This window comes from Martes martes, assembly GCF_963455335.1.
Source record: "Martes martes genome assembly, chromosome: 9".
Lineage (NCBI taxonomy): Eukaryota > Metazoa > Chordata > Mammalia > Carnivora > Mustelidae > Martes > Martes martes.
Genome location: NC_137896.1, coordinates 1,765,238 through 1,780,580, shown reverse-complemented (window position 1 = coordinate 1,780,580; position 15,343 = coordinate 1,765,238). Strand labels below are relative to the sequence as shown.

At 61.1% G+C, this 15,343-nt stretch overlaps 1 protein-coding gene across 1 annotated transcript in view; it reads left to right on the top strand.

The window, feature by feature from the left end:
* Positions 1 to 15,343, top strand: part of CDH4 (cadherin 4) — a gene marked incomplete at its 5' end in the record, with an annotated part of 516,137 nt that overhangs the window by 461,645 nt on the left and 39,149 nt on the right. The window contains one exon of the mRNA XM_080814101.1: positions 5,607 to 5,751. Coding sequence (XP_080670227.1) covers positions 5,607 to 5,751 — 145 coding nt within the window. The remainder of the gene's footprint in view (positions 1 to 5,606; positions 5,752 to 15,343) is intronic.

The following is a 15,343-nucleotide window of genomic DNA, read 5'->3' as shown; positions in this document are numbered from 1 at the left end:
TCTCAAGGGTCTGGTGTGTGTCAGGCCTTCTGGTTGGCAGTAGGCCTGCAATGATAACATGAGTAAACACGGCCTCACTCTGGGGGAGCTTACACTGTACTGGGATTAAGAGGCATCAAAGCTCCTTGACCTGAAGCCCCTGAGAAGGCTGGGTCCCCCAACTCTTCGGCAGCCAGACCACAGGCCGTGAGAAGAGGGGGTATGGGTACTGACACGCCTCTGCGTCCTGCTCCAGAGACGCCGTTGGCAATGGGCCTGTGGCTGCCCTCCTGACTGCCTCTCGGACAGTGGGGGCCAGGGTCAGGGAGAAGCAGATGTAAGGGAAATAGGTTGTCTTGTTAGCTGGTTGGAAAAAGAGCTTGTCGTGGAGCCTGAGTATCTAAAGGAAAATCGTTGTATCTTTTCTGAGGCAGACTGATGATTGTGTTTACGGGGCTAGGGAATGTGGAGGAAAACACGCACAGAGACCCCAGAAGCAGCCAGCCGCTGACACTCAGGCACACTTCGCCGCCAGCTTCCCGACAGGCAATTTCAGGGGTGCCCCCCGGAAGGGGCTCTCGGGGGCCCTCTCTGAGGCACTGGTGAAATAAGGCGTGGCCGTTCCCACACCAGACACTTACCAGGTCCCAGTGTCCCCAGTCCCTAGGGACACACCACCCCTCCTCCTTGCCCTTCTCTCCCCACCCCGGATTGTTTACCTCCCCAGAGGCACCTGCACCTTCTAGAAGACCTTGTTCCGGGCATTTGCGCCTCAGGGTCTACAGGGATGCTCAACCAGTGTTTGGGAGGAGTGAATGTTTCCAGCGAAGGAGGGGAGAAGGGAGAGAGGGGCTGCTGCTGGCTCGCTGCATCGCCCACCTGGTCGGGGTCCGTCTGTGCTGCCGTCTGTGTCCCTGATCAGCCGATGACCTGGAGAGCCTCCTCCGACATCGGGGGCTTTGTCTCCAGACGGCCCCACAGAGAGGCCACTTGCTGACGCTGGGGTTCACCTCATTCAAGATGAGACAGATCCATCTGTAATTATCACAGTCGCTTGGAGAAGCCCCTCCTCCTGGGCTTGAGGCGCCCCTGCCCCTCCAGAGGTCCCCAGGCGGCTCTGGTGTCTGCTGGAATGTCACACGTTGCTTCCGCGGTTTGGTCTCCTGCCTTCCTCGGGGCTCCAGCGACCCCTGCTGTCCCCAGGACGGGTGTCGTCTTCAGCCGTTGCTTAGGGACCTTCTGGACTGAACGGAAGCCTTTGTCGTTACCCCTGGGCCGGGCTGCCCTCCCGTGCCTGTGGCTCTGGGTGCCTTGTGAGCCTGGTGGGAAGGGGCCACTCCGGGGCGAGACCGCTCAGCTCCTGAGTCCTGACAGCTGCAGAGTCCAGGGCCTGGTGCCGAATGAAGCGGGCAGCCCCCATCTGGACTAAGGATTTCAAGACGGAGACAGCAGAGCGTCTGACCACACACGGCCCCTCCCGAGCTTCGGGCCTGCAGGCTGCGCTGTCCCAGGCCGTGACCCCGGCCCTGCGTGCCTGGCCTCCAGGCTGTGGCCCTCTTCGAGGACGGGCAGCACTGGCGGGCTGTCCGCCAACCCGCTTCGAGGAGGACGCAGGCCCCTGCCCGCGGACTGCCGAGCCACCCCTCCCACGCCCAGCGGCAAGGCTCTCCCTTTCACTGTATTTTAATTCCTTGGAAAACCTTGAGCTCAAAAGGAGACCTGCTCTTGGTGTTTCTGGTTAACTGTTTCCCCGCGACATTTCACACCGAAGTCGGCACTGGAATTCCCGGCTCCCTGGCAAGGGTCCGGCTCCACCGTCCAGCCGAGACGGCTCAGCCCGGGGTACAAGGGCGCAAGGGGGCATCTGAACACCGATGTTGTCTCCGGGGAGTGAGTGTCGCCTGCCGGCCCCCTTTGCTCACGGGCAGGCTGGTCGACCCCCCAAGCGCCGAGGCAGCAGCCGGCGTCCTGCCGAGGAATGTGGGCCCCCGCGTACCTCTCGTGCACACCCCGTTTCTGTCTGTCCTTTTTGCCCCATAGGACTTCAAGGCCTCACTCAGCACCAGGCTCTGCCCGGGAGGCGTGTGGCGTCCCCAGCTAGATGGCTCCGTGACAGGCCCGCTCAGGGAAGCTGGGGTCACGGGCTGGCTGTCCCCTGGGGTCTGGGGGGGCACGCTGGGCCTGGGGGGCAGACCCCTGGTCCTCTCCGGGGACGCTTGCAGACCACAGCCCCTCCTCACTCAAGCTGACCAGAGAGGAAGCAGAGAACTTGGCCGCAGGTGGTGGGGGGAGGTGGGGGGAGACGCCCACCTGTCCCTGCACACTCGGCTCCGTGTCCGGGCCTCCGGGTGACCTGCTCACCTCCAGACAGCTGGCGCGCCTTCCCTTCCGTCGCCCGCCGCTCCGGGGGCTCCATGTTGGGAGATGGGAACCCACCACGCCGCCAGGAGTTAAGTGTCCCCGCCGGCTCCGTGAACCAGGAAACGTGCTCTGGGGCTGCCCACCTCAACCCCTCAGACCCCTCTCAGGCGCGAGGGATGTCTCCCAGGGCCACCCCTGGCTGCCGCCTCCAGCAGCATCACCCCGAGACCCCGTGAGGTGACCGGCTGCAGGGAGACCACGCGGCCCGGCTGGAGAAGCAGCCGGATCCATGTGCCAAACTCTGGAGTGAAAGCTCATGTTCCGTCTTTCTGTTCTCTGCCCCGCCGCGGAGAAGCCGTCGAGCACGGTCCCGTCTTCCCGAGGGCTGGGAAGCTGCTCCGCGCGGTCCTCACACTCCCGGAGACACAGGCACGAGCCCCTCACAGGACGCCCACCAGGGCCTTCGGGGGCAGCTGGGCCGGCCTGCCGGGGTGTTAGCCCCTCTCTGCTGCCTACCAAGCGAGCACAAACCAGCGGCTTAACATAGCGCCCGTTTCCAGGCTCGTGTGTCACCGTGTCTGAAATCAAGGTGACGCCTACCTGCAGGCGTCTGCTTCCTGCTCATCCAGATCCTCCTTTCCTTGCTGGCTGCCGGCCAGGACCCTCTCACCCCCTCAGGACCCCAGCGTTCCCTGGCACGCGGCCCCTCCACTTTCTCCAGCAGCTCTGAATCCTCACTCCCTCCCGGCCCCCGACTCCCGGGAGGCCGCCAGCCAGGCCAGCGGGTCCCACCCGGACGCTCCCCCCCCCATCGGAAGTGTAGCCCGATCACGGGACGACCCCCCATTGCATCCACGTCTGGGGCTCCATGCCCCACGTCCTCAGGCACCTTTGACTCCGTCCCCACCTGAGAGCGAGGGGATGGGCTGTGGACACAGGTCGCTCTGAGACGACCAGCAGCACATCAGCGTTCAAACGCACGAAACAGAGTGGTCACCTTTGCTTTGCAGAATGACCTCTAGAAGGTTCTTCTAGTGACCTGCTAGTGAGTCCCGCCACGGCTCTCGTCTTGGGCAAATTTCCAACTCCTCCTGCGCCTCCCTTGGCCCGTCCGTAGAGCCGAGATCGGGACGGTACCAGTCTCGCGGGTGCTCCCGGAAGCTCAGGCCGTTACCCGACGCGGGCGCTGGAGCCTTGCCCTGCCCTGAGCAGGTTCACGGCTGGTGCTGGCCGCGGCAGGAGTCTCCGGCGCCCAGCGAAGGCGCTTCCGGGGCCTGCGAGGAGTTCTCCGCGGTCCGTGCCCCAGGAGGAAGCTGGTGGCCCACAGTTAGGACGCCAAGCAGCGTGAGACTCGAAGAGGCGGCAGGTGGCTCCGGTTCCTCCCCGCTCCTGTCCCCGTGGGGACACGCCACCACGCCCCTGCGCTGGAGTTTCCCTGCATTGCTCCCGTGGTGAGAGGGGACAGATGTCCTTCTCAGAGCATCGCCGGGGCAGGAACTTCCCTTTGCAGGAGAGGCGCAGGTCTGCCAGTCCCAGAAGGTGCCCGCGGCCCCCCGGTGCCATCCCTCCAGTCTCCACGGCAGGACCAGACCGCCCCCCGCCACGCCCACAGCATGTGCCCAGCCTGAGAAGCGGGTGACGGTGCGGAGCTTAGAGACTTCCCGCAGAAGCCACGAATGTCATGAAAAGTTGGGGGAGGAGTGAGACGGGACGAGCCCGGCCCTCCCCGCCGGGCCGCCGCTGCCCACCGCAGACTGTGCCGACGCCAGCAGCGTCGCTCGGTGAGAAGACACCACCTTTAACCATAGTTCACGAGGACCTTTCTTCAGCGGCTTGTTGACCTTTGGACCGCCGCTGGGCTGCGTTTGACAAGATGAAGGGTCCCCTGGCCGCCGCTGGAAGATGGGGGGCAGGGCGGGGGCCGAAACAGCGAGGGGCGCGTCACGGTCCTTCCACTCTGTGCTTGGAGCCGAGGAACCAAGTGTGCGGTCACCTCTGGCACACGGGCTGAGGCCCCCCCCGGGAACTGGGCTCATCTGTGCCCTTGCAACAACGCAGGCCTCCTCCCAGAGGAAGCCGGCCTCGAGCTTCTCCTCAAACACCCCACTTCAAGGGTAAACTTGCAGTCGGGGCCAGGCTGGTGTGGACACCATTGGCCAGAGCCTCTCGGGGGCAGGTGTGGGATGCGGCCTCCTCCTCCCCCTTCCCCGAGGCTGGCAGAGCGGCCGTGACACGAGGATCGTGCAGACCCCCCAGCCCGGAGACTCTCCTCACCCCAGGCCTCAAGCACACGTCCCACTCGCACCCTTGGTGTGGCGCTGTCCTGTGGCTCAGACCGCGAGGTCCGACGTGAGCAGCTGCAAGGTGGCCGGGTGTCAGCAGAGGGATGTGGGACAGTCACACTCTGGCGTGGACAGACCTCGGGCAGACCCCGCCCCTTTCCAGCCCTCGGCTCTCCCCCAAATCCCAGGTCTCGCACGACTCTCCCCGGCCCCCGCCGCTGCCCCCGCACCTCAGCTACTCCGTGTCCCCCGTGGGACCTCACGCCTGTTCTTCTCCCTGTCCCGTTCGTCAGGCCACAGCTCAAACGTCACCTCCTCTGAGAGGCCTGCCTGGCCTCCTCCCGGCCCCAGCCAGTCGCTGCCAGTTCACCCAATTCCGTGTACCTTCTCTTCCTTCTTGGTGTCCCTCTCCCTTCTCTACGAGAAGCCCCAGGGCTGGGTTGTGTCTGGGCCACGGAGCAGGGACCCGGCTGGTGCCTGGTACACAGACGTGCTTGACAGATACTGCTGGAGTGAATGAATTAATGAATGAATGGCCAATGAGTGAATGAACGAAAAATCCAAACAATGGGGCGCCTGGGTGGCTCAGCCGGTGAAGCGTCTGACTCCTGGTTTCAGTTCAGGTCATGACCTCAGGGTCCTGGGTTCGAGCCCCGCATCGGGCTCTACAAGTGTCTGCTCGTCCCTCTCCCTCCTCGGCTCCTCCCTTGCTTGCTTTCTCTCTCTCAAATGGATAAATAAAATCTTTACCAAAAAAAAAAAAAAATCCAAACATCGAGGGTCCTCTCACAGCCCTTCCCTGTTTCCCCAGAGGGGAGCCCCAAGGCTCCGAAGAGTGTCGTGGCGCGTCCCAGGCCCGGCCCCTGCCAGGACGGTCCCCTGAGGGGCCCAGGCCCTCACGTCAGCGCCAGCCCAGAGCTGTGGGCCGGTGGACGCCTGCCCCGGGCCGTCCCCAAGGCTGACCGTGTCTGTGCTGCCTTCCAGCTCAGGGCCCACGCGGTGGACATGAACGGCAACAAGGTGGAGAACCCCATCGACCTGTACATCTACGTCATCGACATGAACGACAACCGCCCGGAATTCATCAACCAGGTCTACAACGGCTCTGTGGACGAGGGCTCCAAGCCAGGTGAGCCCCCGGCCCCTGAGCAGCGGTGAGCAGGGGGCAGCCAGTCGTCAAGGGGGCCCTTGCTCGGGGAGCCGAGACGGCCCCAGGAGACTCCCCCCACCCACGGAGGCGCCCGTTCATCGGGTTACTGCCTCACACCCGCCGCAGGTCGCTCGCGCCCCCTGGGAGCCGGGCCCTGCGTCGAGGGCCCCGCGGTGCAGAGGGGAACGCAGACAGAGGTCAGCGAAAGCAACTACGTAAAGCCCCGTCACGGACAGTGAGGCTCAGAAGGGTCCCGGGGCACTGAGAGTCATGGAGGCGCCTGTAGATCAGGGAGGGCCCCTCTGTGGAGGTGACCTGTGGGCCGAGAGCTTGGGAAGGACAAGGAGCTGCTTGGAGAGAAAGTCTGGGGGAGGGGTTGGAAGGGGGCCTGGGGAAGGGAAAGGTGTGGGCAGAGGTCCTGGGGCGGGAGACGGGGTCAGGGAGAAGACCCAACGTCTACAGTCACCGGTGCCACACTTCCACTTTATTCCACGCCTCGTAGGAAGCCCACGAGGAGGCCAGACCCCCGCGGCCTCCTCGTGGGCCCACGTACCCGCAGGCCTCAGTTCCCCTCAGAGCTGACCCTAGGGCCGGTCTTCCCCCAGACTTCAGTTTGTCATAAGTGACGTTGGGGCCACGTGCTCGTGTGCCACAGCCCCCGCTAAGCCTTCTGCCGGAAGTGGGCCCCTCCCCGTCCCCCTTAGCGAAGACAGGCCTGAGGTCCCAGGAGGTGGGGGCGGCGGCACCCCCAGCTGAGGCTAGTCCAGGCCTGGGGCGCAGCGACAGCCCCTGGGAACGTGGCAGAAACCTAGACGCGCTCGGCGCCCCTGACCCAGGACTCGGCGTCATAAGTAGGACGTGGGTGTGGGCGGGTTTCTGCCCCCGTTCGAGCAGCACAGCCGGCACGGCTGTCTCCTGCGGGCATGGGTGGCGTTCATGGCCGGGGCTCGGCAGGTCAAGCCGAGACGAGCACCCCCCGGGCCTCCAGGAAGAGCCACTGGGAAGCAGGACGCGGGTGGCACAGGCAGGTCAGAGCAACAGCCGCCACCGCGTGACCTTCAGGTCCTCTGCACTTCAGCGGCGACCCCGCCCGGGCAGCCTGCGAGAACCCCGTCCCCGGAGGGCGTCCGGGCCCCTGGGAAGGCCGGTGGCTCTGGGCACACTGATGCTCCAGCACCCGGAGCCTGGAGCCCAGCCGGCTTCCCGCGTCCCCGGGGGCAGCACCGTGCTCGGAGGAGCCGACCACGGCCACGGTGGGGCGGCCAGGCAAGCGCTTCTCGTCGCCTCTCCTCCCGGAGCAGGTTGTCATAGCTCCGTCCCCAGGGGCAGCCTTCCCAACAAGGTGAATTGTGTTTTCGATTGATTGTCTCGGAACCATGAGATGCCAGCCAGCCTGGTGTCACTGAAGGGAACGGGAGGTGACATTATTCTGGCCTGCACCTCGGGCAGCTCCTCCCCAAGGTCCCTGAGGAGCAGGGACAGGCGGCCGGCGGGCAAATTAGCTCCACGTGGCCGGTCCCTAGGCAGTCGGGGTGGGGGCGTGGGGGTCGGGCTATGGGGGGGCTTTCTTGTTAACCCAGATGTGGCGGGCCTCTGTCCCCACGACCCAGTACCCTCTGTGAAGGTGCCTGGATATAACAAATCAAACCTCCCATGTCTTATTTTAAAACAAATCGATCGAGAAAGTCTTCCCAAATGTGTAACCGCTTTACTCATTAGGAAAACAAAAGCAGCAAATTACTGTGTCTCCTCAAAATCCTGATAAGCCTTTAATCCTGGAGATTGGAGCAGCCCCCCCACCCCACCCCCACCATCGTCCCAGCTCCACAGAGCCACGGGGGATGCGGAGCGCGGCCGGGAAGCCTGGAAGGCCTGTGGATCCCGGGACAGGTCCTCTTTTCCCGTTCCCTGCTGTGCCTTTCATGGACTGTTTGCACGAGGCGCGGACTTTCAAGGGACCCGGCTTCTGTCTCTGATCCCGGGACAGTCCTCAAAGGGGAAGGGGGACGCCACGGCTTGGTATAGCGCCAGGGACGGAGTGACACCATGCTGCTCCCTCGCAAGCCTGGCCAAGGCAAGGTGGCCCCAAACAAAGCACGTCGGGGCCTCCCGAGGCAGGGCCTCCGGGCTCGGAACCAGTCTCCGCCAGGCCCTCCCCTCTGGCAGTGCATCACCGTAATAGAAGGTTTCATACAGCGCCTTTGCGGGTTACGGAAAACCTATCACCAGAAATTAGTCATTATTCTCTGGTATGACAGGCTGAGGGAGGGTTTCAGGTGCACATTCTATGGGAAAAACAAACAGAAAGATGTATTCCGTATTGACTCACCCAGAAAAAACTTTTAAGGTTAGGGTAGTTCATTTGGGGACAGTAGCACAGTGACTCAGGGCTGGGGTCCCTGGCGGAGCCCACATCCCGCCCACCCTCTTTCCGCAGCGCCGGTGTCTCACTGTGGTATGAAATCCTCTTTGTCGCTGCCGGATGAGACCGGCTCTGAGAACATGAGAGCCATAGGGTGGCCTGTCCCGTTTGGTACAGCCATGGTCATTGAGGTTTGGGGCCAAGAGTATCCACTACTCTGATCTCAGCTCTTAGATCTCCAGGTCTCCAAAACCTACCTCAAAAGCCCCCTGGGAAAGGCAACACATTGGCTCACGTAACAGCCAAGTCCAGAGACGGGCAGCAGCCTCGGGTGCTGGGGCTGGAGTGGAACGGGCCAGGGCCTTGCTTACCTCGGTCCGACTCTCCCCTCCGCTGCTGGCTCGGTCTCAAGGAAGCTGTGGACAAGACGCCTCAGCAGCTGTAGATGTGACCGTGTGCTGCGGACAGCCCTGGGAGAGGGACCGCTTCTTGCTGGAGACCGGCAGGGGCCCTGGGAGATCCCCACGATCTGGCCTGGCTGGTCCCCACGGCCAGGACACAGACTCCGAGCCTCCTTCAGGCACAAACAGAGTCCAGTTCTAGACCCCTCCGATCACAGGGTCTGAGCCTGTGGCTGGCGTGGCTCCCCCAAGGAAAACCGGATCACTGCTCCCGCAAAGGGGGCTGGACACCAGGTAGGAGCAAACAGCAAAAGGGCACCACGCACGGCCTTGAGAAATACTAGAGACACCCGTTTCCGCCCGCGGGAACCATCCTGCGTGAGCACGTCAGGACAGTGACAGTGGTGCGAAGCACGGACCTCACTCACCCGTCAGCCAGCTGACCTGCGTGTGCCCACACAGGCGTGTACATGCCGTGAGCGACTCCCTACGGCGTAAGCACTTTTCTTCTCCCGCTTTGAAGGTAAGGGAACAAAGCCATGGAAAGGAGGCCAGATTTAAACCCAGGCAGTCTGGCTCCAAGCCACAGTGCTAACCATGGTACAAACTGCTTCCTCTCTCCAGTCTGTCAGGAAGGCATTTGGCCACAAGTCACAGAAAACCCAGCTTGTACCAGTAGGGATTTGGGGGAGAGCTGGAAGCTGTCCATGCCTCCTTCTCTGGTTTCTCACCCCCATGGTCACAAGATGGCTGCTGCACCTCCAAGCATCACATCCACTATCAGGCAGAAGGAAGGAGATGGAAAGAGGAGAAGGACAGAAGGTAGCATGGGCAGTGTCCCCACAGAAAAGCATGTTGTATGTGAGAGGGCCTTTCTCTGTATAAACCCCACCCTCAAGGAGTCCATCGTCTAGTTGAGGAACCCAGAAATCTATATGCTACCTACGTGCCAACAAGGGATACAGAGGCACACCCCGGCAAAGGCAGAGAAGCAAATATCCCAGGCCTTTGGGAAAGGAAAGCACTTTCCTGCCTCAGGGCCTTTGCACATGCTGTGCCCTCAGCCTGGATGTCCAGGCCCATGGATGCTCCCTCAGCTCACATATCACTCCTTCAGGTGTCTGCCCTGCCTGCTTTCCATCCATCCCGCATTACTCATTGAGTTAGTTACTTGGTTTGTTGGTCAGCTTGCAGCACTGGGCAGAGATCCTGTCAGTTCTCGTCACCCAGACGTGGGCGGGACTCCATGGACCCCCAACCCTCCCCTGACCCTCTGGAGGCTACCCGGGGCTCGGGACAGGCCTGGAGCTCGGAGCTGCTCGGCCATCAGCCCTCCCAGGTGGGCTTCTTAAACCTCGCAAGGAAAGGGTAATATTCCACCGTGATTGTCTTTTAACTAAAAAAGGCTTTAATTGGAATTAATGATTTCCCTAACCCCTTGTAACATGTGAGGGCCTATATTATAAATTTTGAAACTAATGTCACCTTAAAATAGGAAATAGCAGAGAAATCTATATGCTGAAAATGAAGTGAGAGAAACCTTCGTCTAGATAATGCAGAGTTTTTGCTCAAATAGATTATCCCATCAGTGGCCCATTTATTTATTTTATTTCAGTGCCGGCAGAGGTCTTCCCGAGACGAACGCCACGGACTAGTGCTCAGATGGTGCCAGATACTTGAAAGTCATCTGAATATTAAGAATTTAAATCTTTAGCCTCAGTGATTTGAGCAGAAAGCCAATTATGGGGCTGAATTAGTTTTCAAATTAAACTGCAGTTTAAGGCTTGTGAAATTAATCCTTTAAGGCGGACGGCAGCGCTCGAACATGAATTCCGCGGAGAGCCGACCCTCCGCTCTCTCCCCCATTCCTGCTGGTGCAGCCGGCAAGAGACGCCCCGCACCTCGGACGGCAGGCAGCTTCCCCACTTAGATGCAAACACGATCCCAATCTTCTGTTTCATTTGCCAAGAAAAATGGGAACCTCGCTCCTGGCAAGAGAGGCCGGAGGCAGCGCCCAGAGAAAGTCCCGGAAGGATGCTTCGCTCCAGGCCCGGGGAACGGGGATCCACGTTCACGGGCCCGCGCCTGCAGACGTGAGCGGCTGGTGTGAGCATTTCCTCCACGCCGGGCACACCCGGGACCGCAGCCAGATGGCTTGCACAGATACAGCGTGGGACACGCCGTGTAGCTGGGGCTGCTGGGGCTCAGGGCTGTGTGTGGACGCGACCCGGCTGGCCAGAGGAGGTAGGAGGGCTGGGAGCCCGCCCTGCAGGCCAGGGCCACACCGTCTGGCCACTCAGGGACAGGCCCGGCTCACGCCCTAGGCACCAGATCACAGGCAGTTCCTCTGTTCCCCCCAGGACCCCACAGGGGACTCCCACCTTCCAGAAGAGGACTCCCAGGCTCTAGGAAGCTCCGTGATGATGCGGCAGCCGGGGTCTGATCCGGACGGAGCCCTCCCAGGCCCACCCTGCGCCCATCTTGGCCTCCGAAGTCATCCAAGGCCAGAGAAAGGCATCTGGTTGGAAAGGTCTCTCTACTCGTGCCTCGTTAGCCAGGGGTCAGCCGTGCCCACCTCAGCCCCAGCTTAATCCCTGTACTGGGTACGATGGTGTCCCCCCAGATTTGGGTCCCCCCAGAACCTCGGAATGCGGCCACACTGAGAACCAGGACCTTTGCAGACGTAATTAGTTAGGACGAGCTCTGATCCACTAGGACTGGGGACGCTTTTAAGGAGAGGTTAGGACCAACTGAGGCTGACACCTTGATTTTAGACTTCTGGTCTCCAGAACTGGGAGACGATAACGTTCTCTTGCTTCGAGCCGTCCCCTGGCCCGGCACACCTTCCCAGCCCTCTTGCACCGGCCCTGTGCCCAAGGGAAGACCACCCACCCCGCTCGAGCCTTGTAGGAGGGTTACAAGGTCACGGCCATCAGCCACTGCTGGTCAGGGCCCCAGCTCTAGGGCTGGGCATGGGGTTCATCCACCCAAACCCCAGCACGGAAGGGCACGGAGGAGGCCGCAGAGATGGCCGCAGGCTGTGAGGACCGCCGGGCCTCGGGGAAAAGAAGACCGAGACCGAAGCCGGAACAGGAGTCTGAACGGGACACCGTCGTGTGTCAGGGGCAGACAGCGGCAAGGGGACCCACAGCTCAGGGCCCGGCGCAGGGTGCAACCCAGGTTAGGACCTGGCCCCAGGTCAGCACACATCCGGTGCCCGCTGGGTGGGCACCCACAAGTGAGGGCTAGACCACGTGCAGACAGGAAGGGAGGCCACCTCCCCCAGAAGGCCCTCCAGGCTCTCAGAAAGGAATGCCTCCTGCATCGTCCCCTCTCCTCTGGCCCCAGCTCCGCCCCGGGGTCCCCGAAAGCTGCTATTTCGTCTCTGCTGTTCCCCAGACCTGGTCCCACGCGCGGCAGAGAGCCCCGGTGACACGGTTGGCCCCTTGACCATGGAATGGCGGCGCGGTCGGGTGTTCAGAACGCTCCTTCCTGGGAGAAACCAAGTCCTGATGTAGGCTCTAAACACAAATCACATCCTCTGCTTCTCAGTTGCCTTTTTTCTTAGTTTCTACTTTCCTTTTTTTTTTTTTTTTTTGGTAACATTTTACTTTCTGATAATCGAGTGAGAGCCTTTGAAGGACCCGTGGAGGATACAGAGAGAATCCCGAAGGGAAACAAACGCCCACGTGCGGTACAGCACCCGAGAGGCCCGCCCGCCACGCGCCCTCTGGCCTCCCCTCCTTTGCATAAGCGCATTGGGGTCACGCTGAACCATCTAGAGGCCTCGTTCTCTTCCAGTGAGCCGCACATATGTCACGAACATTTCAAATACCATTAACTGTCCTTCTACAACGTTTTAATGGCTTCACGCTAGTCCATGATCTCGAGGTTATAATAACATCATAATTTATTTAAGCAACACCCGCTGTCCTGCGGATAATATCGTCTACTTACTGATTACGCCTGTGGCTTGTCCACACCGCCAGACGGGGGCCTCCCGGGTCAGGGGGTTTCCACGTGAGCTTGGTATTGGAGGTCGCTGTGGACGCCCACGCCGAGTGCAGCCAGAGACAGAGCCCCCGCACGCTTCGGTCCCCTGACCGTGACATGGACGTGAGCCAAGCCCACCCCCGGGAGCTCTGCTTATCCAGACCCGGATAAGGGCATCGCGGTGGGAAAGGGGCTGCTCGGCTGGGCCCGGAGGGGGCTGCGGGCCTGGGAACGTGGCAAGCGGGCGTCCCGCCTCACTGGCTGGAGGCGCACGTCTCTGGCTGGTCCTGAGTCGGACGCCGAGATGAAAACTGGGGAAACGCTTAGTTACTGATCAAGTCCCCGCAGTTCTGGCCCGATGGTTGCGGGGTGGATGTTTGGCTTCCTGGATTGTTACTAGACGTAGAGGGTCTGACTTCCTCCGGGCCTGACCTGCAGGGAGCTGCTACCTCCCCCGCTGGTTCCCGCGGGCTGTGGGCGGCCCCCCGGGCTGGCTCCCGCGGGCCTGGGGTAGAGTTCCGTCCTCACCCGGTTGGCTGCCGGGCGGTGTGTGTTCCGTCTCTCAGTCACGTCTTGGCAGAACCACAGCACAATATCCCAGCCAGGATGTTGGGGTTGACGAAATCAAGATACAGAATGTTCCATCCCGGAGGGGGGCCTCGTGCTGGGATTTAACAGTCACACCCACCCACGCACCAGGGACTTTGTTCATCTGCTTTGCGTGCGGACGTGCGATGCTGAACAGGGTGCTTGGCCCGCGGTGGGTATTTAATAAATATCTGTGGAGGATTTGGGGCTTTGCTCTCAGGATCCGAGCCAGCACGGCCACTGCGGGCGCAGACCAATCCTCGGTCGCACATCGGTGATTTTCCCACAGGATGGATTCCTAGAGGCGGATTTGTCAGGCGGACACGTGTTCAAGGCATTTGGGTCTAGACGGCGAACCACCCCGAAGCAGAGGCCGTGAGCTCCCTGGACGCTGTGGGGGGCAGGGGTGCCCCTTCCCGTATCTCCCTGCCGGTCTCCAGCGCTGTTATTTTCGGAGAGCGTTTGCCTTTCTGGAACGTGAAAATGCCTGCGTTTCATTTCTTGGATCAGTAATAAAGTTGTTGTTGTTGTTTCAAAGAGAAGGAGCCAGACGTGTGTCCGCGGTGAAGTTTTGAGATTCAGGTTCCGGGACGGGAGCCTGAGCCGAGCGGCCACGGCCGGTGCGTCACGCGGCGGGGTCCCCACCGGCTTTTCCGCCGTTGTACCTGCTGACGGTTTCCCGTGACAACGCGCCGGGCTCCGTGGGTGGGTTTCATTTCCGCAGTCGGAAAAGCATTTCCGGAAGTCTCGTTCGGTTATAAAAGCAGACTCCCGAAGGCAGCAAACAAGCTGGACGCCCGCACGTAAGGTGACGTTAGGACGAGCCCAACACTGAAGGACCAGTCCTGCTGCCGGACATTCAGACCCGAGACCTGCACGCCCAGGGCCCAAGGGCGTCGCGAGGGATGCCGCAGACCGACTGGGCGGGCTCTGGAGACCAAGAGCCTCGGCCCCATCCAGCCTGCACACACTCTACCTCCAGAACTTTCTCTCAGGAGGCCCCAAATTTGCCGCCGAGCCTGAGATTCTAAAGCTTTGGGAATACTCCCCCCCCCCCCCCGAAACTGATTCCCAGTTTGCCAGTCAGGGGCTGCTTGGGAGCAGGGACCGCGTCAAGGAGCTCATGAGGAAGTTGAGGCCCAGCTGAAACGGGGTTTCTGGGTGCGTAGAGCCCCTCCCCCTTCCCACCCCTTCCCCCACCCCCTTCTCAGGCCTGGAGGCCGAGCTGCATAGTTGAAACCCCAAGCCTAGTTCAGCCCAAGCTTCAGACAGCGACTCCCAAGAAAGGATTGCATCAAGGTAGGTGTCCACACTCCCCACGGCCCTGCAGGGCCCCGGACAGCACGTTGTCCTGGAGCTGGGAACTGAACTAAAAACACTCCCTCAGGACAAGGGCCTCCAGGCCCAAGACTCCAGTGGAAGAGGGCAGAGTCAGAACTCTGGGTTGCGAGTGACAAAAACCCAAACTAAAATGGCACAAGGTGCAAAGGGAAGTCATGGGCTCGATTATACAAAAAGTCTATAGGGTACTTTCCCCCTAATTTTGCCATTAACCTAAAACTGTTCTTTAAAAAAAAAAAAAAAAAAAAAAAAGTCTGCTTATTTAAAAATCTATAGGTAATAGCTTCAGGTGCAGCTTGATCCAGAAGCTTCCTAGGGAGAAGTTGTCACCTGAGCCCCTCTTGAGGCTCTGAGATGGCCCCGTCCTTCAGCCCTTTTATTTGTGGCCAGAAAGCAACCATCGTCCCCAACCTCACTCACTGACCCTGGCAGACCAGTGGCAGGCACAGCCTGTTGGATTCCCAGCAAACGTGGTTATTGCTGACTGTGATGGATAAGGTGCCTGTAGCTAAACCGATCACTGTGGCCGGGCGGACGGATGTGCTGACCCAGCCAGGACTTCGCAAGGCAGGGAAGGGTGGACACCACGGGCCCTGCAAGTGCCGCCCTCAGAGGGTGGGGCTGTGCTAGTGTCACCACAGAGCTCAGCCCTGCGTGTGGTCGGGGAAACAGACACTGAGCTGTGGGGCGGCTCTGGAACGCAGACAGCCACGTGTCCCACAGGCACCCCTGCACATATGCTACCCACCCCCGCCACGTGCACAGCCTCCCCTGCGGGGGCGCCTGTCAGCTCCTTTTCTGTGCGTCCCTCAAGCACGTACTCCCTGCCTTCCAGAGAGCCGGCCCCATGCCCGACCCTGCTCCTTCTCCAGGAGCCTCCACGTCC